The sequence below is a fragment of the Bubalus kerabau genome, chromosome 3 (genome assembly GCF_029407905.1).
Source record: "Bubalus kerabau isolate K-KA32 ecotype Philippines breed swamp buffalo chromosome 3, PCC_UOA_SB_1v2, whole genome shotgun sequence".
Taxonomy (NCBI): domain Eukaryota; kingdom Metazoa; phylum Chordata; class Mammalia; order Artiodactyla; family Bovidae; genus Bubalus; species Bubalus kerabau.
In genome coordinates this window covers 119,178,919-119,206,327 of record NC_073626.1, presented here as the reverse complement: position 1 = coordinate 119,206,327, position 27,409 = coordinate 119,178,919, and the positions used below count along the sequence as shown (strand labels likewise).

The 27,409-nt window shown below is 35.8% G+C and overlaps 1 protein-coding gene across 2 annotated transcripts in view; it reads left to right on the top strand.

Moving 5' to 3' along the window:
• Window positions 1–24,683, top strand: part of SLC35F5 (solute carrier family 35 member F5) — a 48,390-nt gene extending 23,707 nt beyond the window's left edge. The window contains exons 12-16 of one of the 2 annotated variants that reach the window (XM_055572866.1): window positions 3,285–3,444; window positions 9,059–9,149; window positions 20,219–20,373; window positions 20,906–20,992; window positions 23,771–24,683. In XM_055572866.1, coding sequence (XP_055428841.1) covers window positions 3,285–3,444; window positions 9,059–9,149; window positions 20,219–20,373; window positions 20,906–20,981 — 482 coding nt within the window. In that variant the 3' untranslated portion in view covers window positions 20,982–20,992; window positions 23,771–24,683. Of the gene's footprint in view, window positions 1–3,127; window positions 3,241–3,284; window positions 3,445–9,058; window positions 9,150–20,218; window positions 20,374–20,905; window positions 20,993–23,770 lie in introns of those variants that run through there. The other variant, XM_055572867.1, reaches the window with a different exon arrangement.
• Window positions 24,684–27,409: the final 2,726 nt, after the last annotated feature.

Below are 27,409 nucleotides of genomic sequence, written 5' to 3'. Positions count from 1 at the left end.
ATTAGACTTTAAAGATGATGAAGTCCACTCTCAGTGTTTTTCTCTTATCTTGTTCTGCATAATTGTGGACCTGGAGGAAATGTTCACTCTCTCAATGTGAGGTAAAAGAAATTCTAACATACCTTTTTCAAATTAATATCTTTAACCTGTAAATCAGATATTTTCCTCATTGATATCACTGGTTATGCTGTTATAAGCATGTGAAGGTTTACCTGTTGTATTATACATTTTGCCATTTTTGAATTGTTAGAAGCATAGAATTGGGGAAATTGCCCCAAAATGATGTCTAATACTATTTCTGTCTATGAGCTAATTTTTACTAAAAATTGTAGGTCATTTGTACTGTAAGACTCAGACTCTTTTATGACATAAATTTTTTAAATTGCCCAATTACAGTTTTGGGCATCAATTCTTAATTTTGGTAAATGCCTAATATAATTTATAAATTCTTATTTGCCTGAAATGAGCTCAGTAAAGAAGTCTGATATCTAGGATTACAAAAGAAGAGTACATTGACATGATATGTTCCAAATGATATCTAAATATCAGTAGATAATGGAGCCTAGGGATGAGAATTCAAAGTACAGCTTATAGGAAACTAGGAGACCTGAACTCTAGCTGTTGTAACTTCTTTTATCTCATAGTCATCTGAAAATGAGGAGATTAGACTAGGTTAGTAGCTGATTTATGAAGGATCCTGGGAAGATTGGAAGGAAGTGGAGTTGTATGTGTGAGTTTGGTTCCCAGACTGCTCTGCTGCTTCTACTGAAGCAATTCTGCTTTGTTGTTTTTTTAGCATTATAAATTAATTTGTAGAAATGATTTTTCTACTAAAAGTAGTTTGAATATCTGCACCTAATGATTAACAAAAATAAAGTCTTTGAAAACCCACCAGACTGGGTGATCACTCAAGTTGCTTTCAAGTAGAGAATTCCTAAGTATACCTTAAATATGAAGATAATTTTAATGACATCTTATTTTGAAGTCATAGCAGAGTCCATCTGGAATGGATTGAAATGTTAATATTTTGCAGTTTTGTTTTTTTTTTAAGATTGGCAGCTTTGAAGAAAAATTGCTTCTTTACTCTTACTGGAGAGTATGTGTAGACATATGCCATGATATGTAAAGCAGTATGAATTTGACCTGGGCTTTAGAATAGACAGAATTAGAGAAGAAGTAGTTAGAATTGAGATGTGGGAAGTTCTTTGGGCATCACGGTGTGAGCAGAGCATAGCAGGAAATAGTGAGTAGATCCAGTGTGCTGGAGCATTCACTTGAGGAAAGAGGAGAAGCATATGAGGCGTATGAGAATCTGCAGAACCGGTGAAGTGATTTGGACCTTTCATCTCTAGATCCAAAGGTTGTCACTTCATGCGGAATTTCACAGGCTTCAAGTTCAGGGAACAAAAAGATCTGCTTCCTGATAATGTCAAAGTGAAAGTGAAGTCACTCAGTCGTGTCTGACTCTTTGTGACCCCATGGACTGTAGCCTACAAGGCTCCTCCATCCATGGGATTCTCCAGGCAAGAATATTGGAGTGGGTTGCCATTTCCTTCTCCAGGGGATCTTCCCAACCCAGGGATCAAACTCTGGTCTCCCGCATTGCAGGCAGATGCTTTACCCCAAAGTTTGGTGTTTTAAGTACAATGATTTTTTAATGTTATACAAGCCTTTTGTGTGTGTGTTGTTTATTTTTATCACTAGGTATCTTAAGTTGGTTTTCCTGGAAGCAGAATATGAGACAGTAATTTGGTGTGAGAGATTCATGGAAGGGGTGCTCTGCAGGAAAGACTGACAAGCGAGTTAGATAAGCAGAATAGAGAAGGGGCAAGAACCATGTGATCTCTGGTGCAGCTGAGGCTTGGCCAGCTTGTTATAGGTCCCTGGGCAGGGAGCATAGGGGGAGCAGAGGCAGTCCTCAGAATTGTCCTAGCCTAGAGCTGTTAGGATTTGGCTGCAGAGGGTGTGGAGTGGGGAGAGGGTGGGATCTTTTGGGGAAAGACAGACTTGGTCACTCACTCTCCAAGACAGTTCTTCAGAGAAGGCAGGTACTGTAAGTCTTAGTGGCAGATAGAGAGTGGGCATTCCCTCCCTATTACAATTTAACTAGGCATCCTAAATACAAGTTTATTATTTAGCAGCAAATATAAAATATATATCGACTGTAATTCTCTTTTAGGAAAGTTCTATAATTACCTTTGGATCTCACAGTGAAATTGTGATGTTAAACTGTATGCTAAGTCACTTCAGTCGTGTCCGACTCTGTGCGACCCCATAGACGGTAGCCCACCAGGCTCCCCCGTCCCTGGGATTCTCCAGGCAAGAACACTGGAGTGGGTTGCCATTTCCTTCTCCAGTTAAACTGTATAGAAAATCCAATAAAAACTACTATAAAATTATAACATTTGTGTCTTTACATTTTCATGTGTGTAGTCATATATAAGCTCACATTTCTATATTTAAAATAATAGTTAGCATTTGTTAACTGTTTATTCATGCCATGTACTGTGTTGTATTTTTGTCTAATCTTCCTAGTAACCTAATTAAATGTTATTTTATACTTACAGATCAGAAAACCGAGGTTTGCAAGAGGTTAGCATGTTGCCTAAAGATTACAGTAGTAGTGAATGGTAGAGTGGGATTGGATCCCAGGGCAGTCAGACTGCAGAGCATGCACTTAACCACTAAATGTTATACCCATCCTTTACACATAGTCCATGTTTAGTTCATACTTACATAGCTATTTGTGTATGTATGTAATCTCACAGACTAGCTTATGAGCTCTAGGAAGGCAGGAAATCTTTTTTTGGAACCTTCCTCCATTATCCCTAGCATAGCATGGGTGCTTTAAACATAAATACAGATTGAATCAGAGAGTAAACAGTGTATGTAGTTCATCATAATAATTTACTCTGAACATGTACACACACAGATATGTACGAGTTATTCCTTTTACATTCCAGGACACTATATTATCATAATCTAATGTTGACAGCCAATCTTTTTGAATCATTGTAAATGTTTTTTCTTCAGTAGTTGCTCTATGCAGTAGGGATAGTTGAACCTTGAAGACTCCGTGATCCCCAGTCGCTTGATAAAGTTTTTGCTTGTGTTCATCTCTCCACAGGACTTACTTAAAAACAGAAGTAACAGAACTTTCAGTTAAGGAAACCTAATGAAGCTCATTATGGGAAACCTAATGTTTTCTGATTGTAGAGTTGCAATTTTGAAAGATTGAAATAAATCACAGTTACTAACTTTTTGTCTCTTTTATACGTGTTTAGGTTTTGTAGGTCTCTTTAATCTGCTGCTCTTATGGCCAGGTTTCTTTTTACTTCATTATACTGGATTTGAGGACTTTGAGTTCCCCAATAAAGTAGTGTTAATGTGCATTGTCATTAACGGCCTTATTGGAACAGTGCTTTCAGAGTTCCTGTGGTTGTGGTATGTACTGTTTATTACCCTGTGATTTATTAGTTATGAATTTATTGACTTTTGGCTAGTTTAAGCATTTCTATATTTTCTGTCTTCTGATGGCCCTTCCTATGTACTTTCTCACCTTATATACTTATAACTTAATACAGTAACTCCATTAGAGCAGGAACTGTTTTAATTTTTTTTAATTTCTGTGTTCCCATTGCATAGACTAGTGGCTTGCATATAGAAGTTCATAAATCTTTGTTGAATGATTAGATGGATATGAATGACCTATATTTATAGAACTGTTTTATAAAGTACAGTGTTATGCAGATTAAAGGCATCATTTTCTAATGGACACTCACACTTAGGAGATGTGTATCCCAGGTATGCATACGTGAGTTCTAAGTGAGATTCTGGGAACTTTGCTTATTCAGGAGTCTTTGAAATGTCTGTTTGATTGTTCAGATTTTTGTTTTGTTTATTCTCAGGACTTTTCATATGAGTGAGGCAGATATATAAACCCTAAGCTTTAGGGTTTGATTAATTTGAGGTTTTAACATACTTTAATGTAGTATCAACTATGTTGATATGTGATAATAATCTTAAAATATTTTGAAGACAATATCTTATATAGTGTTTAAGAAAACCTTCAAATATAGAGCTTAATACTTAGTTCTATTTCCATCTAATAGAAACTTAGAAACACAAATTGACTTAAGCTCCTGACTGAATTTTATTGCATACCATTTAAACTACTGATTAGTTTTCCCTTGCAAAAGACTGCAACAAAAATAGCCTTTTCCATAAAGTCTTGCTTAATATGCTACCTGCACTTGTCTCCCCTCTCCAAATAAGGAAGTATCTTTTTCCTTGATGTCCTCCACTCTCACTCCCTTTTATGTAGTACTTAAAGGTTTAGTTTATATTGTAGTAATTCATGGAGTTGGGTTTTCCTGGTAGCTCAGACAATAAAGAATCTGTCTGTAGTGCAGGACACCCGAGTTCAACTCCAGGGTCAGGAAGATCCTCTGGAGAAGGGAGTGGTTACCCAGTCCAGTAGTCTTGCCTGGAGAATTCCAGAGACAAAGGAGCCTGGCAGGATACAGTCCGTGGGGTTGCCAAGACGGAGCATGAGGTCGTTAGACTGAGTAATACACACGCACACAATGTATGTAATTATCTTAAATTCCTTTGTTGATCTAGAACCCTTTGGTATCAAAATCTATTTCCTCATTTTGTACAAATTATTTTAGGTGCTCTTTTTTTTTTTTTTTTTTTAAACCAAAAGGACTTACCTTTTTTATGTATTAATATGTATCATTTGTCTTGTTCTTTTATCCTATCACTTCTTTTGTTATATCGTTTCTCTTGCCTCCTTCCACTCTTGGTTCTGGGCTGATGAAACTACTTACTGGTGATGTTTTGAGTGTACTTGGTTGAACCCTAGAGAATTGTTGATTTTCAACCATTTTTGATGGCTGTTTGAGAGGGTTCAATGCAGTGAACCCTATGCTTTAAATGATTATTCACTCACTGTATTTTAATAGAAGTTTATATTCTGTACTATTCTAAGTTTAGTTTAAATTAGAAAATTTCAAAGCAAAGAGTTCTTACATATTTGAAAGAAATAATTTAAAAAAATTTTGGATATTGGACTAGAGAAAGGTTTAGTATGGTTCGTATTACATTAAGACTTACAGTAAACATGGACAGTGCCACTTTCAAATGTTAAAATACTCATTCCTTATTGAGAGTTTTATTTTTAATAAATATATAGAATAGAGTTGCAGTATGCCAGCAGATTTTAATGTAGGCTTTGAGGATGAATAAATACAAGTTGTGACATATGTAAGCTCTCTAAGGTGAGCATTCTAAGTTTGCACCCTTGGAAAATTTTACTCTTAAATAATAAAATAACATGTTTTGAAGTATTCTTTTTTATATTTAACTTTTTTAAAATTTAAAAAATGTACAACATGGATTATAATGAAAAAATAATCTTTCTCTCCTACCCCAAATTTTCATTTCTTTTTCTCAAAGGCAACCACTGTTAATTTCTTAGCCTTCTACAATACAAAATTATCTGTACATACATAAGTGTGTATCAATCTCTTGATCTCCCCCCTCCAATTTGTTTTATTTTTGACATGAAAACTGTGGATATCATTCTTTACTTTTCTTTGTTCCCACAAATTGTTGTCTTGTAAATCCTTACATATCAGCCACTAGATTCATTTTTTTAAAGCCTGTGTAGTATTCTAATCTGTTATGCTCCAATCTATTATGTAACATAATGCATAGAACATAATGTGTTTTACCAGTTCCTTCTTGAGAGATGTTTTTGTTTGTAGTCTCTTGCTTTGAAAGTAATATGGTATTAAGCATCCTTATATTTTTGCATATACACGTAATTATTCTATAGGATAAATACTGAAAAAAACTGAATCAAACACATGGACTTCTGATTCTGATAGAGAGTTACAAAATATCCTCCACAGAAGGAACACAGTTTATATTCCCAACTGTGTATTTGAATCTTTGTTGTTATGAAACTGAACACTCAAAGTCATATATTATGATCAAAGCTACCTGGGCTGGATTTTTCAGGACTTCAAAAAAGTTTTATTTTTCAGATATACTTCTATACTCAAGCACTTAAGAATATGTTTAGTAACAATTCAGTAGCAGTAAGTTAATCTGTAATGGAACAAATTTCATGTCCCTTAAATTCTAGGTGTTATTGTAACTCAAAACAACTATAAGAAGCATATCTGTATGTTTTATATCATTTTATATCTTAAAAATAATTAAATCAGAAGTCATAATCTACATGTATGATGATTTTTTTCTTTTTAGGAAGGCAAGATTATGTTAACTATAAATAGACAACCAACTTTAGCATATATATAATCATGTATGGAGTAGCATACTAAAGATTTAAAAGTGCAGTTGTAAATTTTTTTGGAAATTAGAGATGTGTACTTGTCACTCATTGTTTATTTAAAAAATTTTTTCAAGTGCACCATTAGCTCCATATACTGTACTGCTAGTGTAGATGTGAGGTTATCCACCTAGTCCTCTGTCTCAGCATTTCCTGAAGTGTCCTGAATGGATAATAGATCAAATGAATTCAGCCATCAGCTAAATTGGGAAACCTGCTATAAGTCAAATGGGTTTTTTAATACTTCATCTCAGACTCGGTCTGATATTACTTTGCATCATGAATTTCTAAGAACAATTGTATTTTAAAAATCCAGTATTTCCCTGGTGGTCCAACAGTTAAGAATCTACCTTCCAATGCAGGCAGTGCGTGTTTAGGATCCCTGGTCAGGGAACTAAGATCCCAAATGTTGTGGGGCAAATAACCCCACATGCCACATCTAAAGACCAGCCCACATGCTGCAACGAAGAGCCTTCGAGCCACAAAGAAAGATCCCACATGCCACAACTAAGACCTGACACAACCAAATAAATAATTAAAAAAAAAAAAAAAACTCAGGGAATTCCCTGGTGATACAGTGGCTAGAACTCAGTGCTTTCACTGCCAGTCCCAGGCCTTGGTTCTGGTGAGGGAACTAAGATGCTGTAAGTTGTGTGGCCAAAAAAGAAAAGACCAATAATAATTTTTTAAACCCAATATTTGATCCCCAAATACTCTTTTCACAGAGAAGCTTATGAATTGCAGGCATTCCCTTGAATTCTCTTTACCACATCGATAAGAACTAATTGTCCAGCCTCTGTTGAACACTTAAAGTGACACACTTTATCAAGAGTTCAGTTCAGTTGCTCAGTCATGTCCGACTCTTTGCGACCCCATGAATCGCAGCATGCCAGGCCTCCCTGTCCATCACCAGCTCCCAGAGTTCACTCAAACTCATGTCCATCGAGTTGGTGATGCCATCCAGCCATCTCATCCTCTGTCGTCCCCTTCTCCTCCTGCCCCCAATCCTTCCCATCATCAGAGTCTTTTCCAATGAGTCAACTCTTCGCATGAGGTGGCCAAAGTACTGGAGTTTCAGCTTTAGCATCATTCCTTCCAAAGAAATCCCAGGGCTGATCTCCTTCAGAATGGACTGGTTGGATCTCCTTGCAGTCCAAGGGACTCTCAAGAGTCTTCTCCAACACCACAGTTCAAAAGCATCAATTCTTCGGCGCTCAGCTTTCTTCACAGTCCAACTAACTCTCACATCCATACATGACCACTGGAAAAACCATAGCCTTGACTAGACGGACCTTTGTTGCCAATGTCTCTGCTTTTGAATATGCTATCTAGGTTGGTCATAACTTTCCTTCCAAGGAGTAAGCGTCTTTTAATTTCATGGCTGCAGTCACCATCTGCAGTGATTTTGGAGCCCCAAAAAATAAAGTCTGACACTGTTTCCACTGTTTCCCCATCTATTTCCCATGAAGTGATGAAACCAGATGCCATGATCTTGATTTTCTGAATGTTGAGCTTTAAGCCCACCTTTCACTCTCCTCTTTCACTTTCATCAAGAGACTTTTTAGTTCCTCTTCACTTTCTGCCATAAGGGTGGTGTCATCTGCATATCTGAGGTTATTGATATTATCAAGAGTTAGCCTCTTTTATTTCAGGACAATATTGTTAACCCTAACAGCTAGAATTTACTTACCTATAATTTCCATAGTTCTATAGTCCTAACTATATATATATTACAGCTTTATAATTAATTTTTATGCACTCAATATCTATTCAATACAATGCTTTTCTTGATTTTTTTCATTCAGTTATATAAAATTATATGCAGTTGGTATGTCAGAATTTGATACTAACATTGATAATTCAATGTGAAAATAAAATGAAGAGCTTATGTTTTGGTTACATCAATTACTAGAAAAATGAAAAACAGCAAGGAAAGATCCTTAAAAAATACTCAGTTGTTTTTTTTTTCTGATACTAAGCCAAACCAAAAGAGCAACAAACATCTAAAGAGTACTTAATTTTTAATGAGGGCAAGATATTTTTGCTTTAATGATAGACTCACCTGTTGGTTATCACTTTCTTACTGTGTTATAAGTTATTGTTCTGAACTTTTATTATAGCTGTTTCCTTTGTTATCTAAGTGTCATTATCACAAAACTAAGAATTCTTCTGACAGTTTTATAAAAAGTGTTAACAAAATATAAGTTATACATCCAAAGTTGAATATCATCTGTAAGCAGATTTAGAAAATAGTATAAAATCTTTTGAAATTTGTATATTTATATATTGGATTTTTAATATTTAAAGATGAATTTTGAGAATTATCTTAGTAACTTTATTTTTTATTATGTTAGTCCATCCTAAGCTTTTATCCTGATCTCTCTTGCCTATATGGTAGGATAATTTTTATTTTTTAAGATTTTTGGATGTGAACCATTTTTAAAATCTTTATTGAATTTGTTACAATATTGCTTCTGTTTTATGCTTTGGATTTTTGTACACAAGGCATGTGGGATTTTAGCTCCCCAACCAGAAATCAAACCTGCACCGCTTGCATTGGAAAGTGAGGTCTTAACCACTGGACCATCAGGGAAGTACCCCCCGCGAGGATAGATAATTTTTGGTCATTGTTTTTCGTTGGTTCTTTTGTTGTTTCAGTATGGCAATGTATATTTTATTTCTTTCCTTTTTTTTTAGGGGCTGCTTTCTTACCTCATCATTGATAGGCACACTTGCACTAAGCCTTACAATACCTCTATCCATAATAGCTGACATGTGTATGCAAAAGGTAAGGCAAACTATTTACTATATATTTTAAGTATATTATTAAATCAGAGCTAATAATGAAAGTTAAGGGATGTGACTAAATTATAAAGATGACCATGAATAATACTTGGTGCCTTCTCTTCCAAGCTGTTTTACTACATAGAGATATAAAAAGTACCAAAGAAATGGTCATCTTTGTAATTTAGTCACATTTAGTTTTTTATTTAAAAAACAATTCTTTGTTATTTAATTTTGTTTTCTGATTCAGTATATTATTTATTTGCTGTGGTTAAGAATGGAAATCTTTGTAATTGAGAATTAATTATTCATATACCATGATTTTCAAAGAATGTGAATATTATAAAATATATATAACACTAAAATCATACATCATATAATATCCAGGCCTTTCTACATCTTCAGGTCATAATCTTGAATATCAACCAAAATTAGTGAAACTAGGGAAATGATGCTTATCAGACGATTTTGGTAGCTGCTGTGTAAATGAACTTTACCATACTGATATTTTGAAAAATCAGCTTTTTTGCAGATTTGAAAAATAAAAATTGAAGTTTAATTTTATTTTTGGATTTTTAAGAAGACCTGTAATAGCGAATTTAATTTTAGTAAATGATACTGTAATTTGTTCAAATATTTTAAGATGGAGGCAAACAGAAGGGAAAATATATGTATATATAATTGATTAGAAAAACACACTGACAGTCATTTCTTGATTGCACATCAGGCATTTAGTTAAATGAGTAGGCTGAGCCTTTGGTGGGAATTAAGGGCAGAAGAAACATTCTGGAAAAAGTAGCAGGGTGTGTCCCAGAACTGCAATAGAAACATGGTGGGAATAACTTACTTTCTTAGGTTTTTTTTTATTCTAATGGTCAAAGGTATTTATAGATATCAATAGCTTCTGAAAATTTTTGCATTCATTAATTTTATTTATTGTGCTTAAGATACATTTTGTTTTGTTTTGTTTTTAACTTATTGATATTTGGTATAATAGGAAGCATCCCTGATTGCATTCAGACTTATATTCAGATATATTCAGAAATTAGACTTTTTTTGTTTACGTGGGCAGTTTTCATTGTTAATAAATGTCTTCATTTTTTAAAAAAAAATTTGTCCTCATAGCTTGCTGGAATTCAAATTAGAAGTTTTTTTATTATTTGGCAACATTAAAATAACTGCATTGTTAAAAGTGAACTTTGCCTGTAAAAGTCATCTAGAGTTTCACCTACCTTTATGAAGTTTGGTTTTTTTTTTTTTTTAAATTTTATTTTATTTTTAAACTTTACATAACTGTATTAGATTTGCCAAATATCAAAATGAATCCGCCACAGGTATACATGTGTTCCCCATCCTGAACCCTCCTCCCTCCTCCCTCCCCATTCCATCCCTCTGGGTCGTCCCAGTGCACCAGCCCCAAGCATCCAGTATCGTGCATCGAACCTGGACTGGCAACTCATTTCATACATGATATTTACATGTTTCAATGCCATTCTCCCAAATCTTCCCACCCTCTCCCTCTCCCACAGAGTCCATAAGACTGTTCTCTACATCAGTGTCTCTTTTGCTGTCTCGTACACAGGGTTATTGTTACCATCTTTCTAAATTCCATATATATGCGTTAGTATACTGTATTGGTGTTTTTCTTTCTGGCTTACTTCACTCTGTATAATAGGCTCCAGTTTCATCCACCTCATTAGAACTGATTCAAATGTATTCTTTTTAATGGCTGAATAATACTCCATTGTGTATATGTACCACAGCTTTCTTATCCATTCATCTGCTGATGGACATCTAGGTTGCTTCCATGTCCTGGCTATTATAAACAGTGCTGCGATGAACATTGGGGTACTCGTGTCTCTTTCCCTTCTGGTTTTCTCAGTGTGTATGCCCAGCAGTGGGATTGCTGGATCATAAGGCATGTCTATTTCCAGTTTTTTAAGGAATCTCCACACTGTTCTCCATAGTGGCTGTACTAGTTTGCATTCCCACCAACAGTGTAAGAGGGTTCCCTTTTCTCCACACCCTCTCCAGCATTTATTACTTGTAGACTTTTGGATTGCAGCCATTCTGACTGGTGTGAAATGGTACCTCATAGTGGTTTTGATTTGCATTTCTCTGATAATGAGTGATGTTGAGCATCTTTTCATGTGTTTGTTAGCCATCTGTATGTCTTCTTTGGAGAAATGTCTATTTAGTTCTTTGGCCCATTTTTTGATTGGGTCATTTATTTTTCTGGAGTTGAGCTGTAGGAGTTGCTTGTATATTCTCGAGATTAGTTGTTTGTCAGTTGCTTCATTTGCTATTATCTTCTCCCATTCTGAAGGCTGTCTTTTCACCTTGCTAATAGTTTCCTTTGATGTGCAGAAGCTTTTAAGGTTAATTAGGTCCCATTTGTTTATTTTTGCTTTTATTTCCAATATTCTGGGAGGTGGGTCATAGAGGATCCTGCTGTGATGTATGTCAGAGAGTGTTTTGCCTATGTTCTCCTCTAGGAGTTTTATAGTTTCTGGTCTTACGTTTAGATCTTTAATCCATTTTGAGTTTATTTTTGTGTATGGTGTTAGAAAGTGTTCTAGTTTCATTCTTTTACAAGTGGTTGACCAGAGTTCCCAGCACCACTTGTTAAAGAGATTGTCTTTAATCCATTGTATATTCTTGCCTCCTTTGTCGAAGATAAGGTGTCCATATGTGCGTGGATTTATCTCTGGGCTTTCTATTTTGTTCCATTGATCTATATTTCTGTCTTTGTGCCAGTACCATACTGTCTTGATAACTGTGGCTTTGTAGTAGAGCCTGAAGTCAGGTAGGTGGATTCCTCCAGTTCCATTCTTCTTTCTCAAGATCGCTTTGGCTATTCGAGGTTTTTTGTTTTTCCATACAAATTGTGAAATTATTTGTTCTAGCTCTGTGAAGAATGCTGTTGGTAGCTTGATAGGGATTGCATTGAATCTATAGATTGCTTTGGGTAGTATACTCATTTTCACTACATTGATTCTTCCAATCCATGAACATGGTATATTTCTCCATCTGTTAGTGTCCTCTTTGATTTCTCTCACCAGTGTTTTATAGTTTTCTATATATAGGTCTTTAGATTCTTTAGGTAGATATATTCCTAAGTATTTTATTCTTTCCGTTGCAATGGTGAATGGAATTGTTTCCTTAATTTCTCTTTCTGTTTTCTCATTATTAGTGTATAGGAATGCAAGGGATTTCTGTGTGTTGATTTTATATCCTGCAACTTTACTATAGTCATTGATTAGTTCTAGTAATTTTCTGGTGGAGTCTTTAGGGTTTTCTATGTAGAGGATCATGTCATCTGCAAACAGTGAGAGCTTTACTTCTTCTTTTCCAATTTGGATTCCTTTTATTTCTTTTTCTGCTCTGATTGCTGTAGCCAAAACTTCCAAAACTATGTTGAATAGTAATGATGAAAGTGGGCACCCTTGTCTTGTTCCTGACTTTAGAGGAAATGCTTTCAATTTTTCACCATTGAGGATAATGTTTGCTGTGGGTTTGTCATATATAGCTTTGATTATGTTGAGGTAGGTTCCTTCTATTCCTGCTTTCTGGAGAGTTTTGATCATAAATGGATGTTGAATTTTGTCAAAGGCTTTCTCTGCATCTATTGAGATAATCATATGGTTTTTATTTTTCAATTTGTTAATGTGGTGTATTACATTGATTGATTTGCGGATATTGAAGAATCCTTGCATCCCTGGGATAAAGCCCACTTGGTCATGGTGTATGATCTTTTTAATGTGTTGTTGGATTCTGATTGCTAGAATTTTGTTAAGGATTTTTGCATCTATGTTCATCAGTGATATTGGCCTGTAGTTTTCTTTTTTTGTGGGATCTTTGTCAGGTTTTGGTATTAGGGTGATGGTGGCCTCATAGAATGAGTTTGGAAGTTTACCATCCTCTGCAATTTTCTGGAAGAGGTTGAGCAGGATAGGTGTTAGCTCTTCTCTAAATTTTTGGTAGAATTCAGCTGTGAAGCCGTCTGGACCTGGGCTTTTGTTTGCTGGAAGATTTTTGATTACAGTTTCAATTTCCGTGCTTGTGATGGGTCTGTTAAGATTTTCTATTTCTTCCTGATCGAGTTTTGGAAAGTTGTACTTTTCTAAGAATTTGTCCATTTCTTCCACGTTGTCCATTTTATTGGCATATAATTGTTGATAGTAGTCTCTTATGATCCTTTGTATTTCTGTGTTGTCTGTTGTGATCTCTCCATTTTCATTTCTAATTTTATTGATTTGATTTTTCTCCCTTTGTTTCTTGATGAGTCTGGCTAATGGTTTGTCAATTTTATTTATCCTTTCAAAGAACCAGCTTTTGGTTTTGTTGATTTTTGCTATGGTCTCTTTTGTTTCTTTTGCATTTATTTCTGCTCTAATTTTTAAGATTTCTTTCCTTCTACTAACCCTGGGGTTCTTCATTTCTTCCTTTTCTAGTTGCTTTAGGTGTAGAGTTAGGTTATTTATTTGACTTTTTTCTTGTTTCTTGAGGTGTGCCTGTATTGCTATGAACTTTCCCCTTAGGACTGCTTTTACCGTGTCCCACAGGTTTTGGGTTGTTGTGTTTTCATTTTCATTCGTTTCTATGCAAATTTTGATTTCTTTTTTGATTTCTTCTGTGATTTGTTGGTTATTCAGCAGCGTGTTGTTCAGCCTCCATATGTTGGATTTTTTAATAGTTTTTCTCCTGTAATTGAGATCTAATCTTACTGCATTGTGGTCAGAAAAGATGCTTGGAATGATTTCTATTTTTTTGAATTTACCAAGGCTAGCTTTATGGCCCAGGATGTGATCTATCCTGGAGAAGGTTCCATGTGCGCTTGAGAAGAAGGTGAAATTCATTGTTTTGGGATGAAATGTCCTATAGATATCAATCAGGTCCAACTGGTCCACTGCATCGTTCAAAGCCTGTGCTTCCTTGTCAATTCTCTGTTTAGTTGATCCATCCATAGGTGTGAGTGGGGTATTAAAGTCTCCCACTATTATTGTGTTATTGTTAATTTCTTCTTTCATACTTGTTAGCATTTGTCTTACATACTGCGGTGCTCCCGTGTTGGGTGCATATATATTTATAATTGTTATATCTTCTTCTTGGATTGATCCTTTGATCATTATGTAGTGACCATCCTTGTCTCTTTTCACAGTCTTTGTTTTAAAGTCTATTCTATCTGATATGAGCACTGCTACTCCTGCTTTCTTTTGGTCCCTATTCGCATGGAAAATCTTTTTCCAGCCCTTCACTTTCAGTCTGTATGTGTCCCCTGTTTTGAGGTGGGTCTCCCGTAGACAACATATGCAGGGGTCTTGTTTTTGTATCCATTCAGCCAGTCCTTGTCTTTTGGTTGGGGCATTCAACCCATTTACGCTCAAGGCAATTACTGATAAGTATGACCCCGTTGCCATTTACTTCACTGCTTTGGGTTCGAATTTATACACAATTTTTGTGTTTCCTGTCTAGAGAATATCCCTCAGTATTTGTTGGAGAGCTGGTTTGGTGGTGCAGAATTCTCTCAGCTTTTGCTTGTCTGAAAAGCTCTTGATTTCTCCTTCATACTTGAATGAGATCCCTGCTGGGTACAATAATCTGGGCTGTAGATTATTTTCTTTCATCATTTTAAGTATGTCTTGCCATTCCCTCCTGGCTTGAAGAGTTTCTATTGAAAGATCAGCTGTTATCCTTATGGGAATTCCCTTGTGTGTTATTTGTTGTTTTTCCCTTGCTGCTTTTAATATTTGTTCTTTGTGTTTGATCTTTGTTAATTTGATTACTATGTGTCTTGGGGTGTTTCGCCTTGGGTTTATCCTATTTGGGACTCTCTGGGTTTCCTGGACTTGGGTGATTATTTCCTTCCCCATTTTAGGGAAGTTTTCAACTACTATCTCCTCAAGTATCTTCTCATGGTCTTTCTTTTTGTCTTCTTCTTCTGGGACCCCTATGATTCGAATGCTGTAGCGTTTAATATTGTCCTGGAGGTCTCTGAGATTGTCCTCATTTCCTTTAACTCGTTTCTCTTTTATCCTCTCTGATTCATTCATTTCCACCATTCTATCTTCTAATTCACTAATCCTATCTTCTGCCTCTGTTATTCTACTATTTGTTGCCTCCAGAGTGCCTTCAATTCCACTTATTGCATTATTCATTATATATTGACTCTTTTTTATTTCTTCTAAGTCCTTGTTAAACCTTTCCTGCATCTTCTCAATCCTTGCCTCCAGGCTATTTATCTGTGATTCCATTTTAACTTCAAGACCTTGGATCAATTTCACTATCATTATTCGGAACTCTTTATCAGGTAGATTCCCCATCTCTTCCTCTTTGGTTTGGTTTGGTGGGCATTTATCCTGTTCTTTCATCTGCTGGCTATTCCTCTGTCTCTTCATCTTGTTTAAATTGCTGAGTTTGGGGTGTCCTTTCTGTATTCTGGCAGTTTGTGGAGTTCTCTTTATTGTGGCGTTTCCTCGCTGTGTGTGGGTTTGTACAGGTGGCTTGTCAAGGTTTCCTGGTTAGGGAAGCCCGTGTCGATGTTCTGGTGGATGGAGCTGTATCTCCTCTCTCTGGAGTGCAATGAAATGTCCAGCAATGAGTTATGAGATGTCTATGGTTTTGGGGTGACTTTGGGCAGCCTGTATCTTGAAGCTCAGGGCTGTGTTCCTTTGTTGCTGGAGAATTTGCTTGTTATGTCCTTCCCTGGAACTTGTTGGCCCTTGTGTGGTGCTTGGTCTCAGTGTCGGTATGGAGGCGTTTGATGAGCTCCTGTCAATTAATGTTCCTTGGAGTCAGGAGTTCCCTGGAGTCAGGGATTGGACTTAAGCCTCCTACTTCCAGTTATCGGTCTTAATTTTACAGTAGTTTCAAAACTTCTCCTTCTATACAGCACCACTGATAAAACATCTACGTTAAAGATGAAAAGTTTCTCTACTGTGAGGGTCACTCAGAGAGGTTCACAGCGTTACATGGAGAAGAGAAGAGGGAGGAGGGAGTTAGAGGTGACCCAAATGAGATGAGGTGGAATCAATAGTGGAGAGAGTGGGCTAGCCAGTAGTCACTTCCTTATGTGCACTCCACAACTGGACCACTCAGAGATGTTCACGGAGTTATACAGGGAAGAGAAGAAGGAGGCAGGAGACAGAGGTGGCCAGAAGGATAAAAGGGGGAAATGAAAAGGCGGGAGACAGATCCAGCCAGTAATCAGTTCCTTAAGTGTTCTCCACCGTCTGGAACACACAGAAATTCACAGAGTTGGGTAGAGTAGAGAGGGGTTAGGGAGGAGATACAGGTGACCTAGTGGAGAAAATGGAGAGTCCAAAGGGAGAGAGAGCAGTCAAGCCAGTAATCTCGTACACTAGTGAAAGATGGGTCCTGAAGATTGGGTTCTTAAAGGTACAAAATTGGTAACAAATACATAAAAACAAAAATTAGAAATTAGAGTAGAGTTTGGAATTTCAAAAATGCGATGTTAATGAAAAGGAGAAGGAAAAGAAAGAGAGAAAAAACGAACAAAGAAAAACAAACAAGGTCGTGAAAGTAATAAAGAAATTACAGGTACAAAATTGATAACTAATACCAAACAGCAAAAATTAAAAATCCAGAGTAGAGTTTGGAATTTCAAAAATACAACGTTAAAAAAAAAAAAAAAAAAAAAAAAGAAGAAGAAGAAGAAAAATAAAGAGAGAAAACAAACAAACCAACAAAAACAATGTCGCAAAAATTATAAAGAAAATACAGGTACAAAATTGATATCAAATACCAAAAAGCATAAATTAAAAATCTTGAGTAGAGTTTGGAATTGCAGATATACGATGTTATATAAAAGAAGAAGAGAAAGAAACAGAGGAAAAAAAAAAAGTCACAGCAATTATGAAAAAAAACTATAGGTACAAAATTGATAACATATATCAAAAGGCTAAAATTAAAAATCTAGAGTAGAGTTTGGAATTTCAAAAATGCAATGTTAAAGAAAAGAAGAAAAAGAAAAAAAAAAAAAAAAAAAAAAACCACGGTCAAAAAATTATAAAATATATATATGAAGTTTGCTGAAGAAGAAAAAAAAAAAAAAAATAGGGTCTTTTTTTTTTTTTTGCAAAGTAATAGTTATAAAAGTGAAAATTAAAGGACAATAGAGGACTTAAAAAAATTTTTTTTTTAATTAAAAAAAAAAAAAGAAAGAAAGAAAGATTGATCGTAAAAATAGTAAAAATATATCTAGGTCTTTCTCTGGTTTTGTTGTGAGTATTGTGGGTTCAGTTCATTTTTGGCAGTTCCTTAGTCCGACTTATATTTCTCAAGATCAATAGGCCCCTTCCTATGTAATCCGTAGTAACCACAGGGTTTTAATCTATGGCCTGTAGCTTCCAAGGCGTTTCCCTCTGTTAGAGCTTCTTCTGTTTGCTGGTCTCTTCAGTGTCTGGTTCCCGCCCTGACACAAAGGGGACGGTGGAGGACCCTATTTTTTTTTTTTTTTTTTTTTAATTTAGGCTCACTTGTTCAGCCGCGCTGTGGGGAGGGAGGGAGGGATGCTGCAAACAGATAACACTGGCGTGCGCTCGAAGTGCCTCGGCCACACTGGGTCTGCCCCCGCTCACGGCGCGTGTAACCTCCCTGCCCACACTGCTTGGGCTCTAGGTTGTTCCGCCGGGAACAATCAGAGGCCGGCCCTGGACTGAGCTCCCAGGTCCAAGCCGCTCAGGTTCAGGCACTCGGGTAGTCCTCAGAGGCGCAGACTCGGTTGGGCCTGCGTTTTGTGTTCTTCCCAGGTCGAGCAGCTCAGGCGATGAGGTGCTTGGCGGGCGCCAATGCTGCGACTTATCGCCTCCCCGCCACTCGGTTATCTGGGTGTAAAACCGGCGCACCTTCTCAGGCAGATGTTGACCGTCCAGACCCCCAAGAAGTTTTAGTTAGCAAAGAAGCCTGCTTACAGTTTTATAGATAGTGTCTCTCTGGGGCTGCGATTGCCCCCTTCCGGCTCTGGTTGCCTGTCACCGGAGGGGGAGGTCTGCAGCCGGCTATCTCTGTTCAGTCCTTTGTTCTGTGCGCGGGCCTGGCGGTGTCTTAGGTTAGGGCTGGCTTTTCGCGTGGTAGATATCCCACAGTCTGGTTTGCTAGCCCAAATTATTTCGCTCAGATAGCGCTCAGGACATTCGGCCCGATTCTTACTCTAAGGGACACAGCCCGTGCCGCACTTCCCTGCCCAGCCCCCGCTTGCTAATGCCGTGTGCAGGCATCTGCGCTGCTTCTCCGCTGGGGGAGTTCCCGTAGGGCTCACAATCCGCGATTTTTAATTGTTTATTTTTTTTTTTCCCCTCCCTTTTATGTTGCCCTCTGTGCTTCCAAAGCTCGGCACAGATTCGGCAGTGAGAGGGTTTCCTGGTGTTTGGAAACTTCTCTCTTTTTAAGACTCCCTTCCCGGGAGGGAACTCCGTCCCTCCCTCTTTTGTCTCTTTTTTTGTCTTTTATATTTTTTCCTACCTCCTTTCGAAGAGTTGGGCTGCTTTTCTGGGTGCCTGATGTCCTCTGCCGGCATTCGGAAGTTGTTTTGTGGAATTTACTCGATGTTTAAATGCTCTTTTGATGAATTTGTGGGGGAGAAAGTGTTCTCCCCGTCCTACTCCTCCGCCATCTTGGCTCCTCCCCCCTGAAGTTTGGTTTTTTCAGTAGGATTTTTTTAGTTGAATAGTCATGATATCGTTCTGTCAACTGTATTTGCGTTTTTAACTCTAATTAGTCATAAGTTTTTATACTGTATTTTTTCTGTTCTTGGGTCATTTAAATTCATCATGTTTTTTTCTAGATTATTAAATATCCTGCAAATATTCCAAGAATATGTTACACCAATAGTTTGATAACAATGTGAAGACTTTTTAGTACTGACTGCTAGGTGTTAGGCTGACTCAGCCTGTGTATATGTACCATATGAGAAGAATGTGCATGCTGAAATTTATTAGTGGTTTTCCTTGTGTTATGCATTATGAGTCCTTTATAAATAAATAATTATTTTCACAAATACTTTACTCTGACTAAAGCTAATATGAAATGGAATAGTATATGTTTCCCACAAGAGGGAGTCTTGCCTTTGATTCTAAACCTCATTTCTTTAATACTTAGAAAGAGTAAGCAGTTCTTCTTCCCTATTTTAAAGATAGGAGTTAACTGTTTTCATCATTATTTTGAAAGTAAACTACCAATTTGTTGCAGCTGAGTCTCAATAATTAATCAGTGTAGGCTTTTTTGGTAATTGTTTTTGATCCTAAGTTGAATCTAGGTGGTAAAGGAAATAATTTTTTTTTTTTTTGGTAACTTTATGGGATCTTATTATTTTTAATTTTCTTGATGATCCAGGTAAAATGATGGTTTGGAGTGTCAGGATTAGCAATCTGAGAGCTCCTCACCACTGAGGCTTTGCCTGTCTCCTTTGGCTCACATTTCCTAGTAAAAGTATTTCTCTTTGTAGTCTTTACTTTACTTAGTTGTGATTTCCTTTGAAATCTTTTTCTTTTCAAGCTGTATTTCATCAGTAAATTGTTTGCCAAGGTTTCACTTAAGAGTTTCATCTGTTTTCAGTACTGTCATAAGAAAAGACCCATAACGTAACACAATATCACAGCTATAGCATAACTTAGTTTTTTATAAATGGGAATTTTTTAAAAAATGACTTCAGAAACTAGAGGGGAAGAATCAACTTGAGAATAGTCAATAATCAGTAAAGAACAAATGGGCAGTGTGATATGTAAGACAGATGCTTAAAAATTTTCATAATTCTATTTCTGATGTATTTTGCCTAATAACTGAAAAGCATGGTTTCCTGCCTTTCCTTTAGGATATTTTCTAAGTAAGAAGTTATTTTTTTGGTAATTGAAGCAAGTGATTAATATAAGTAAATCCTTATATTTAATAATAACATTCTTAATATATTGTCAGTGCTTAGTATTATTTTCTTGGTGTTTTAATTTATTTGTCCAAGTTATCACAAATGTAAAAGTTGTGTTTAAGGGAAAATTGTCTTAATGATAATTGTGGGTTTTTGTTTTTTTTTTCTTTTTTCCTATCTCTTATTTTTAGGTGCAGTTTTCTTGGTTATTTTTTGCAGGCGCTATCCCTGTATTTTTTTCATTTTTTATTGCAACTCTCCTGTGCCATTACAATAATTGGGATCCTGTGATGGTGGGAATCAGAAGAATTTTTGCCTTTATATGCAGAAAACATCGAATTCAGAAGTAGGTTAAGTTCCAATATAAATTTTTCAAATGTTTGCTAATCATACCATGCTGACCTAGCTTTTAGAGATTCTATGAAGAATTTTTAAAAGATTATAATATTATATATACAATGCCAGATAAAAGAATCTGTTCAGATCTATGGGTGATAGGATAGTTTCTTCATAACTGCTGTTTTGTAAAAAATGTTTTAATTCACAGGTGAAATCAAAGTGCTTACAGTTTTGCTGTAACAAATTTAAGTGTAGAAAAAATTTATTGATGTGAACAAAATTCATAATAAAATATGGTAACATTGCCTCATTTTCGTTTTCTTTTTTTTTTTTTAAGAGAGAAAGCATTTTATATTCTCTAAAACATTATATTAAAGAATGTAAAGAACTTCTTACATTCTGTAAAGAACTTGGGACAGTTTGTTGAGCAGTCTTGCTCTAGTCTTAGGTCTGACCTCAGGCATTAGCCAGTGGAATAGATCATTTGTAAAAGTTCCTTTCAGGTCTAAAGCTTTCCTAACTATTGTCTTTTTTTTAAGGGTTCCAGAAGACAGTGAACAGTGTGAGAGTCTCATTCCTATGCATGGTGTTTCTCAGGAGGATGGGGCTAGTTAGCTATATTCCAGGTTTGTATGTTAGTGGACATTAGTATTGAATAAGGTTCTTATTCTTTTAAAACGTTTATTTATTTTTATTTTTGGCTGTGCTGGGTCTTCTTTGCTGTGCTGGCTCTTCTTTAGTTGTGAGTGGGGGCTACTTGGTTGCCATACGCAGGATTCTCATCACAGTGGCTTCTCTTGTTGCAGAACACAAGCTCTAGAGCACACAGCCTTCAGTAGTTGCAGCATCTGGGCTCCTTAGTTGTAGCACCTGAGCTCTAGAGCACAGTCTCAATAGTTGTGGCACACAGGCTTAGTTGCTCCACAGCATGTGGGATCTTCCCAGATCAGGAATCGAACTCGTGTCCCCTGCATTGACAGGCAGATTCTTTACCACTGAACCCCTGGGGAAGCCCAGGTTCTTGTTCTTGTACTGCTCAAATACAGAATCGATTTCCTATAATTAATTTTTTTGAGAGTTGATACAGCTTAGAGGCTGAGAAAGTCCAACTCTAGAGTCAAACTGCCTGGGATCCAATTCCAGCTTCTGTGTGTACTAGCTGTGTGACGTTATGCAAGGTTCGTAACCTCATTGTGCCTCAGTTTTCTTCTCTGTGAAGTGGGGTTGCAGAAGAACCTCCCTCACAAAGTTGTTAGTATTGAATACTTGGTAAGTTTAAAACACATGAAATATGGTACCTGACCCAAATAAGTGATTACCAAGTATATCCAGTCCTTTCTCTATGCATGTGTGTGTTTACCATAACTGGCATGATACATCCAACATACCCTGATTCTCTGACTATGCTTTTCTCTTAACAGTGTTTCATGAACAGTTTTTTTTTTTTTTTTTAATTTTAAGAAATAGTATCTTTTATATTTCTTACATGACAGAAAGAGTGTTGTCGTGTTTTGGCTGCTGTGTCTTCACTGCTATGTGTGGGCTTTCTCTAGTAGCCACAAGTGGGGGCTACTCTAGTTGTGATGCATGGGATTCTTGTGGTGGCTTCTCTTGTTATGGAGCACAGAACTCTCAGGCCTGCAGGTTTAGTAGTTGTGACACATGGGCTTAGTTGTTCTATGACATGTGGGATTTTCCAAGACCAGGGATCAAACCTGTGTCCCCTGCATTGGCAGGCGGATTCCTAAGCACTGGACCACCAGGGAACCCCTGATTGGTCCCCTTTTCTTCTAGTTTTTACTCTTAGGATGGCTATGCATGCAATAGTGTGAAGAGTTAGAGTTCTACAAGACTTCTTGTTCAGTGCAGCTGTCTCCTGCCCTGCCTATACTGCTCTCACTTTTTTTCCCACCCTGAGGAGTCCCTTTAAACTCCTCATTGATTCTTTCTGTATTTTCCTCTCCATCTAAGTACCATGCTTATACTTCTATTTCTTGATTTTTCAGTTTCAGGCATCTTCAGTTGATTTTCCCACTATGGCAGTATAAGATAGGTTACTTTCAGCTTCCCCCTCCTCTGCTCCCACTCCACTTGCTTGCCTTCCAACCCTGTATCCTTCTTTCATCCTCATCATCCAGGATAGTTACCGTGTGGTTTGGATAGATATGTTATCAGTGTTTACCAAGTTATGACTATATAAATGTTATTTTTCCTGAACTGTGTACGATTGTGCCTGGCATTTAACCAGTCCAAGACCCTTTCTTCCTACCCTCTTTAGAGAATTAACCTCAGATCTTCTCCTGGGATAGAGAAGAGGCACTTGACTAGCTGTGAAAAGTGAAGGGACGGCATCTGAGTATCTAATTGCCTTTTTCTCTAAACTTTGTACCAATTTTAGTACGTTTTTAGTTGTACATTTTTTTAGTTTTTTAGTTGTATGTTTTTAGTCTACCTATTTTTAGTTGTTTCTTTTGCCTCTCCCTACAGAGATACCTGGTTGTATTTCTTCATTGCTAACTAAGAATTAGCTGCTATATTCTTGTCTCTGTTCTTTGTCCATGTGGTTTAAACCTTAAAAAATCCCTTTATTGTCTTTCTCCTGAGGTTTTGGAGACAGTAGAACTAAATATGTATTTTGCCGTATTTAAATTTTTTAAAAATGCAAATAGTTATTTAAAGCTTTTTTATAAAATACTTTATTTATTTATTTCACTATGTTGGGTCTTAGTTGCTACACATGGAATCTATCATCGAGGCATGTGTGCTTCTCTCTAGATACGGTGCATGGGCTCTGGAGTGCACAGGCTCTCTAGTTGCAGGACACAGGCTTAGTTGCCCCACAGCATGGGGGATCTTAGTTCCTTGACCAGGAGTTGAATGTGCATCCCCTGCATTGGAAGGTAGATTCTTAACCACTGAACCATCAGGGAAGTCCCTCTTTAAATCTTTTTAATGGTTTAATTTATGCATTTTCCCTCCCTGGTATGCTGTGCATCATTTTCATATTCACATTCATACCCACTCTCACCCAGAAATTTTTAGACGTGAGAGCGGGATAAAGGGAAGATAGTGAAGACTAAAGAAGATAGACTATAATAGAGTAGAATAAGGTAGGCTGGGTTAGGCAGGAGTCTTTATCTCCACAGGGATAATGGTAGGATGTATTATGAATAAAACTGTTATTTTGTGATCTTAAAATAGCATCAGATGTCAGTCAACATGTAGAACTCACTTACATCAGTTCTTAGTACTCACCTCAAGTTCTAGTATCCAGTTATTTAAGTATATAGACTGTTTGATATATATTTCAATGTTAAGATAATTTGCTTTTTAAAATATAAATTAGAAAATTAAAAATGACAGTTGTAATCTAATGATGATTATGTGTTTGTTTTTATTTTTAGCTTGATGATGGAGTAGTATACAGCGAAGAGACAATCTCTGGCAAGTTTTTGTAGAAAAATGTTTCAGTGCCTAGTCTGAAAAATAACAGTTTCAGTTCTTTGGAACTCTAAAACATATTTTCCTCATATCTTTTGTCTTCATTTTCATAATGAAGTACTTTGCTATGTAGCTGTGTACATACCACTACAGTTATAGGAAGTTTCGGTCTACAGTCCATCTAAAGGACCAACCTGCCTTATACATCTCAAGGAATTCAACTGATGAAATAATTTGAACTAATCAAAGAATAAAATTTTAATGTTCTGAAGACTTTATTTTCACTTATTATTTGTTAAATGCTGGACTATATTAGGAAAATGTTTTCAGAAATCATTTTAAGTATATATATCAGTGTTTCTTACAGGTAAAATGCTAAAATAAGCTGCCTATAATAGGTACGAATTATATTTTTGAGTTTTGTAGAATATTACAAATTAACAAAACAAAAAATGTTTAATTTATGCAACAAATATGTTCACACAAATTTGGTAGGACTTTAAAAAGAATCAATGTTTGACAGATCTGTTTCATTTACACTGCATATACTGTATTATCCTTTCATAGCATTAGGTGCCTTGTACTTTAAATCTGTGACAAACCATGACGAATTTTTAAAGGGGAAGTATTACTGTAAAATGAAGAATTATGTATTTCTAAAGGCTGTAATGCTATAAATTTAATTGATAAAGCTCTGCTTATTTAGAGTTTTGAAGAAATAGCCTCTCTTCAATTAAACATTTTCATAATGGAATGATATAAATTGAAGTGATAAAGTATTATTAAAATAAAATGTTTATATATATGTGTGTGTGTGTATTACAGATCTACCAATTGGTTTCTGATTTTTTCATATATAAATATGCGAAATTGTTCTAGGACTGGATACCTCTTTTTAAAATAATTTTAGTTTTCCTAAATAAATTTTTATGGTTAAAAACCAAAGAAGGGAGGCAAGAAGAAATTCTACTTTGAAAATTACAGTTGAACTTTTCCTCTACCAAGATTAAATTAAATATAAAATACTCCTGATTTAACTCTTAGACTTACATCCTTATTGTGCAGCTGCTCTTGGACTTTACTCACTGTAGACCTCAGAGGATGAATGTATGTCCCAGAATCCATTCAGTCTTTTGATTAATCAGAACCCATTTCCCTCTCAAGTTTTGTGAGACTAGTTCATTTCTCTTTAGAATTTCTAAAGAATTGAATTATGATTCAGTTCAAAGAATTATGATTTTTAAGAATTCCCTTTGTAATGCTTAGCTTCAGTTTGTCTTATTCACATTCTTAAAATTGCTTTGGTGTTACTGTAAGTCTAAAGTGAAGTTTAGCTTGTCCTGAGAATTTTTATATTACATTAATTTAAAAGATTGTTTCTTGCTAACATTAAATTTTAAAAAATAGACATCTGTTCTCCTATTTGGTGCCACCAATAAATCTTATGCTGAAAATCATAATTGATTTTGTTAGCTTGGCACAGGTTAAAGGCATGTAAAGAATGTGGACTTCTAAGAAATTTTATCCTGGAAAAAACTACTGAAGTAACATTTCAGTTACTCAAAGACTAAGTTTGGTTGAAATTTATTATCTGTATACTTCTCTACTTTCTATTTTTGCTGTTTTGACTGTTTGCCAGTACTTCGTGGCAATTACAGGATGAAAGAGTTGAAACAGTGATAGTGAAATTAAAACTTTAAATTATTCTCTAAATATGGTAGGAAAAGAAGTTGAAGTCAGAAGGTTTTAGTTGTCCATGTGCTCTGTGTTCATATGCCATACAGATCATGTGTTGTCACTCAGGATTCCAGAAGTAGTAAGCCTTGTTAATATATTGGAAAAATCTTGAGGAGGTCTTCTTCCACTTGGCTATTATGCTTTTTATCAATGAACAGCCTCTTTAGAAGGAAGCAGTATTATTGCTTACCTGAAAGTATGAATTACTACTGCTTTGCAGTATTATCTTCTCTCCTAGTTATATCTATCTCAATGATTTTTATATTTGAATACTGTAACCATGGCAAATGAGCAGTTGAGGACTTCCTTCCTGCATCTTTGTAGTTGAGGGTTCATCTTCTCAAGAAATAGTTATGGTAGATTACTTCCATGCTGTGATTACCTAGAAATCTAGGTATCAGGGCTCTGTCACAATGTGACAGCAGTCACATTGTGGACCTTTGAAAATATTGGGAGAGGCTACACTGAGGTATTTGCTAACGTCCTTCATCTCTGTTGGAACAGTGTTGGCCTGTGATTATATTTTTCTGAATCTAAAGACCCAAATAGAGATTTCTAATATCGTTTCAGTCTTCTACTTTTCTTCCCATACATAATTTAAATCCCATTATTGTATAATGTTTCAAATTATGACCTTGATGAAAGGGAGTCTGCTGTTTTGTACTTTCTGTTAAACAAACATCAGAATCTCTACTAAAACAAAACCGAAAAATGAGGCAGCCTTAAAAGCTTAGGTAAACACTTTTTGAAGCTTAAAAAAGCCATTAGGGGTACATAAGACACCTATAATTATTCCTGTAAATAAATTTTGATTTTTAAAAAATTGATTTTTTTATTGACTTCTATCAGCCTAATTAACCCCTTAAACTGATTTTTCCACTGGCAAGGAATGAGTAAAATTCATTGTTTCTATAGAAGTGAGCTCACAAGGTAAAATGAATGTTCTCAGAGTTATACAGTCTTATTTCAGAAAGAATGCTAATGCTGCTTTATAGTCATTCGTGCAGAGCCAATTTGGGGTTGCAAGGTATGACTTCTATGGAATCCAAGGTTTTTCATCAGGCACTTTGGTAAGATCTGTAACACTAATTCTCAGTGTGCTGGTTGAAGAAGCAAAATGTCCTTAAGGAAGGATAAAGTAGGAATTAATTTTAACATATATTTCCCAGAATCATATTAGAAAATAAATGTTATTTTTATATCAAGCAATTCTAGTTGTAATCCTGCATCATTTCTGCCTACTTTCTTTTTGAAATAGTTATTACTAAATATTATAGGAAGAGTGAAAAAAAAACTGAGAAATGACTGTTATCTGTGACATCTGCAGATTTAACTTATATGGCTAACATAATTGTGCGCTGACTTTTCTTCAGTAGTGACAAGGCATACATGCAGAATTTGAAGGTAGGGTTCTACTTTATTAGTATGTCATGTACCAAAGATTCCATTTAGATAAATTGAGGTACTTTTTTTACATAGACTTGCAAGTTTTAGACCCACCCCGTTTCCTTTTTAATACTATTAGTTTCATTCATCTGTGGAAAAATTAACAAGTATTTCATAGGTCATACTCTATAGGAAATTTCCTTTTAAATATTGGGAACCTTTAAAAAACTGGAGATAGAAAACGGGTTCATTATAAATTTGAAGCAAATAATGACCACCGAGAATTTATTGTTATATTAACATGAAACTTTTTTATTTTTGCCATCAGGCACCAAGAGTACATGATAATTGAAATCTCTAATTTTAACTCATTTTAATGATTACCTTATTTTCATTGTGATTTTTTTGTTTTCTAAGAAAAATTGTGCTTTATGTATCTTAGAAACTAAGCATCTTTTAATATCATTGCATTTATAAAA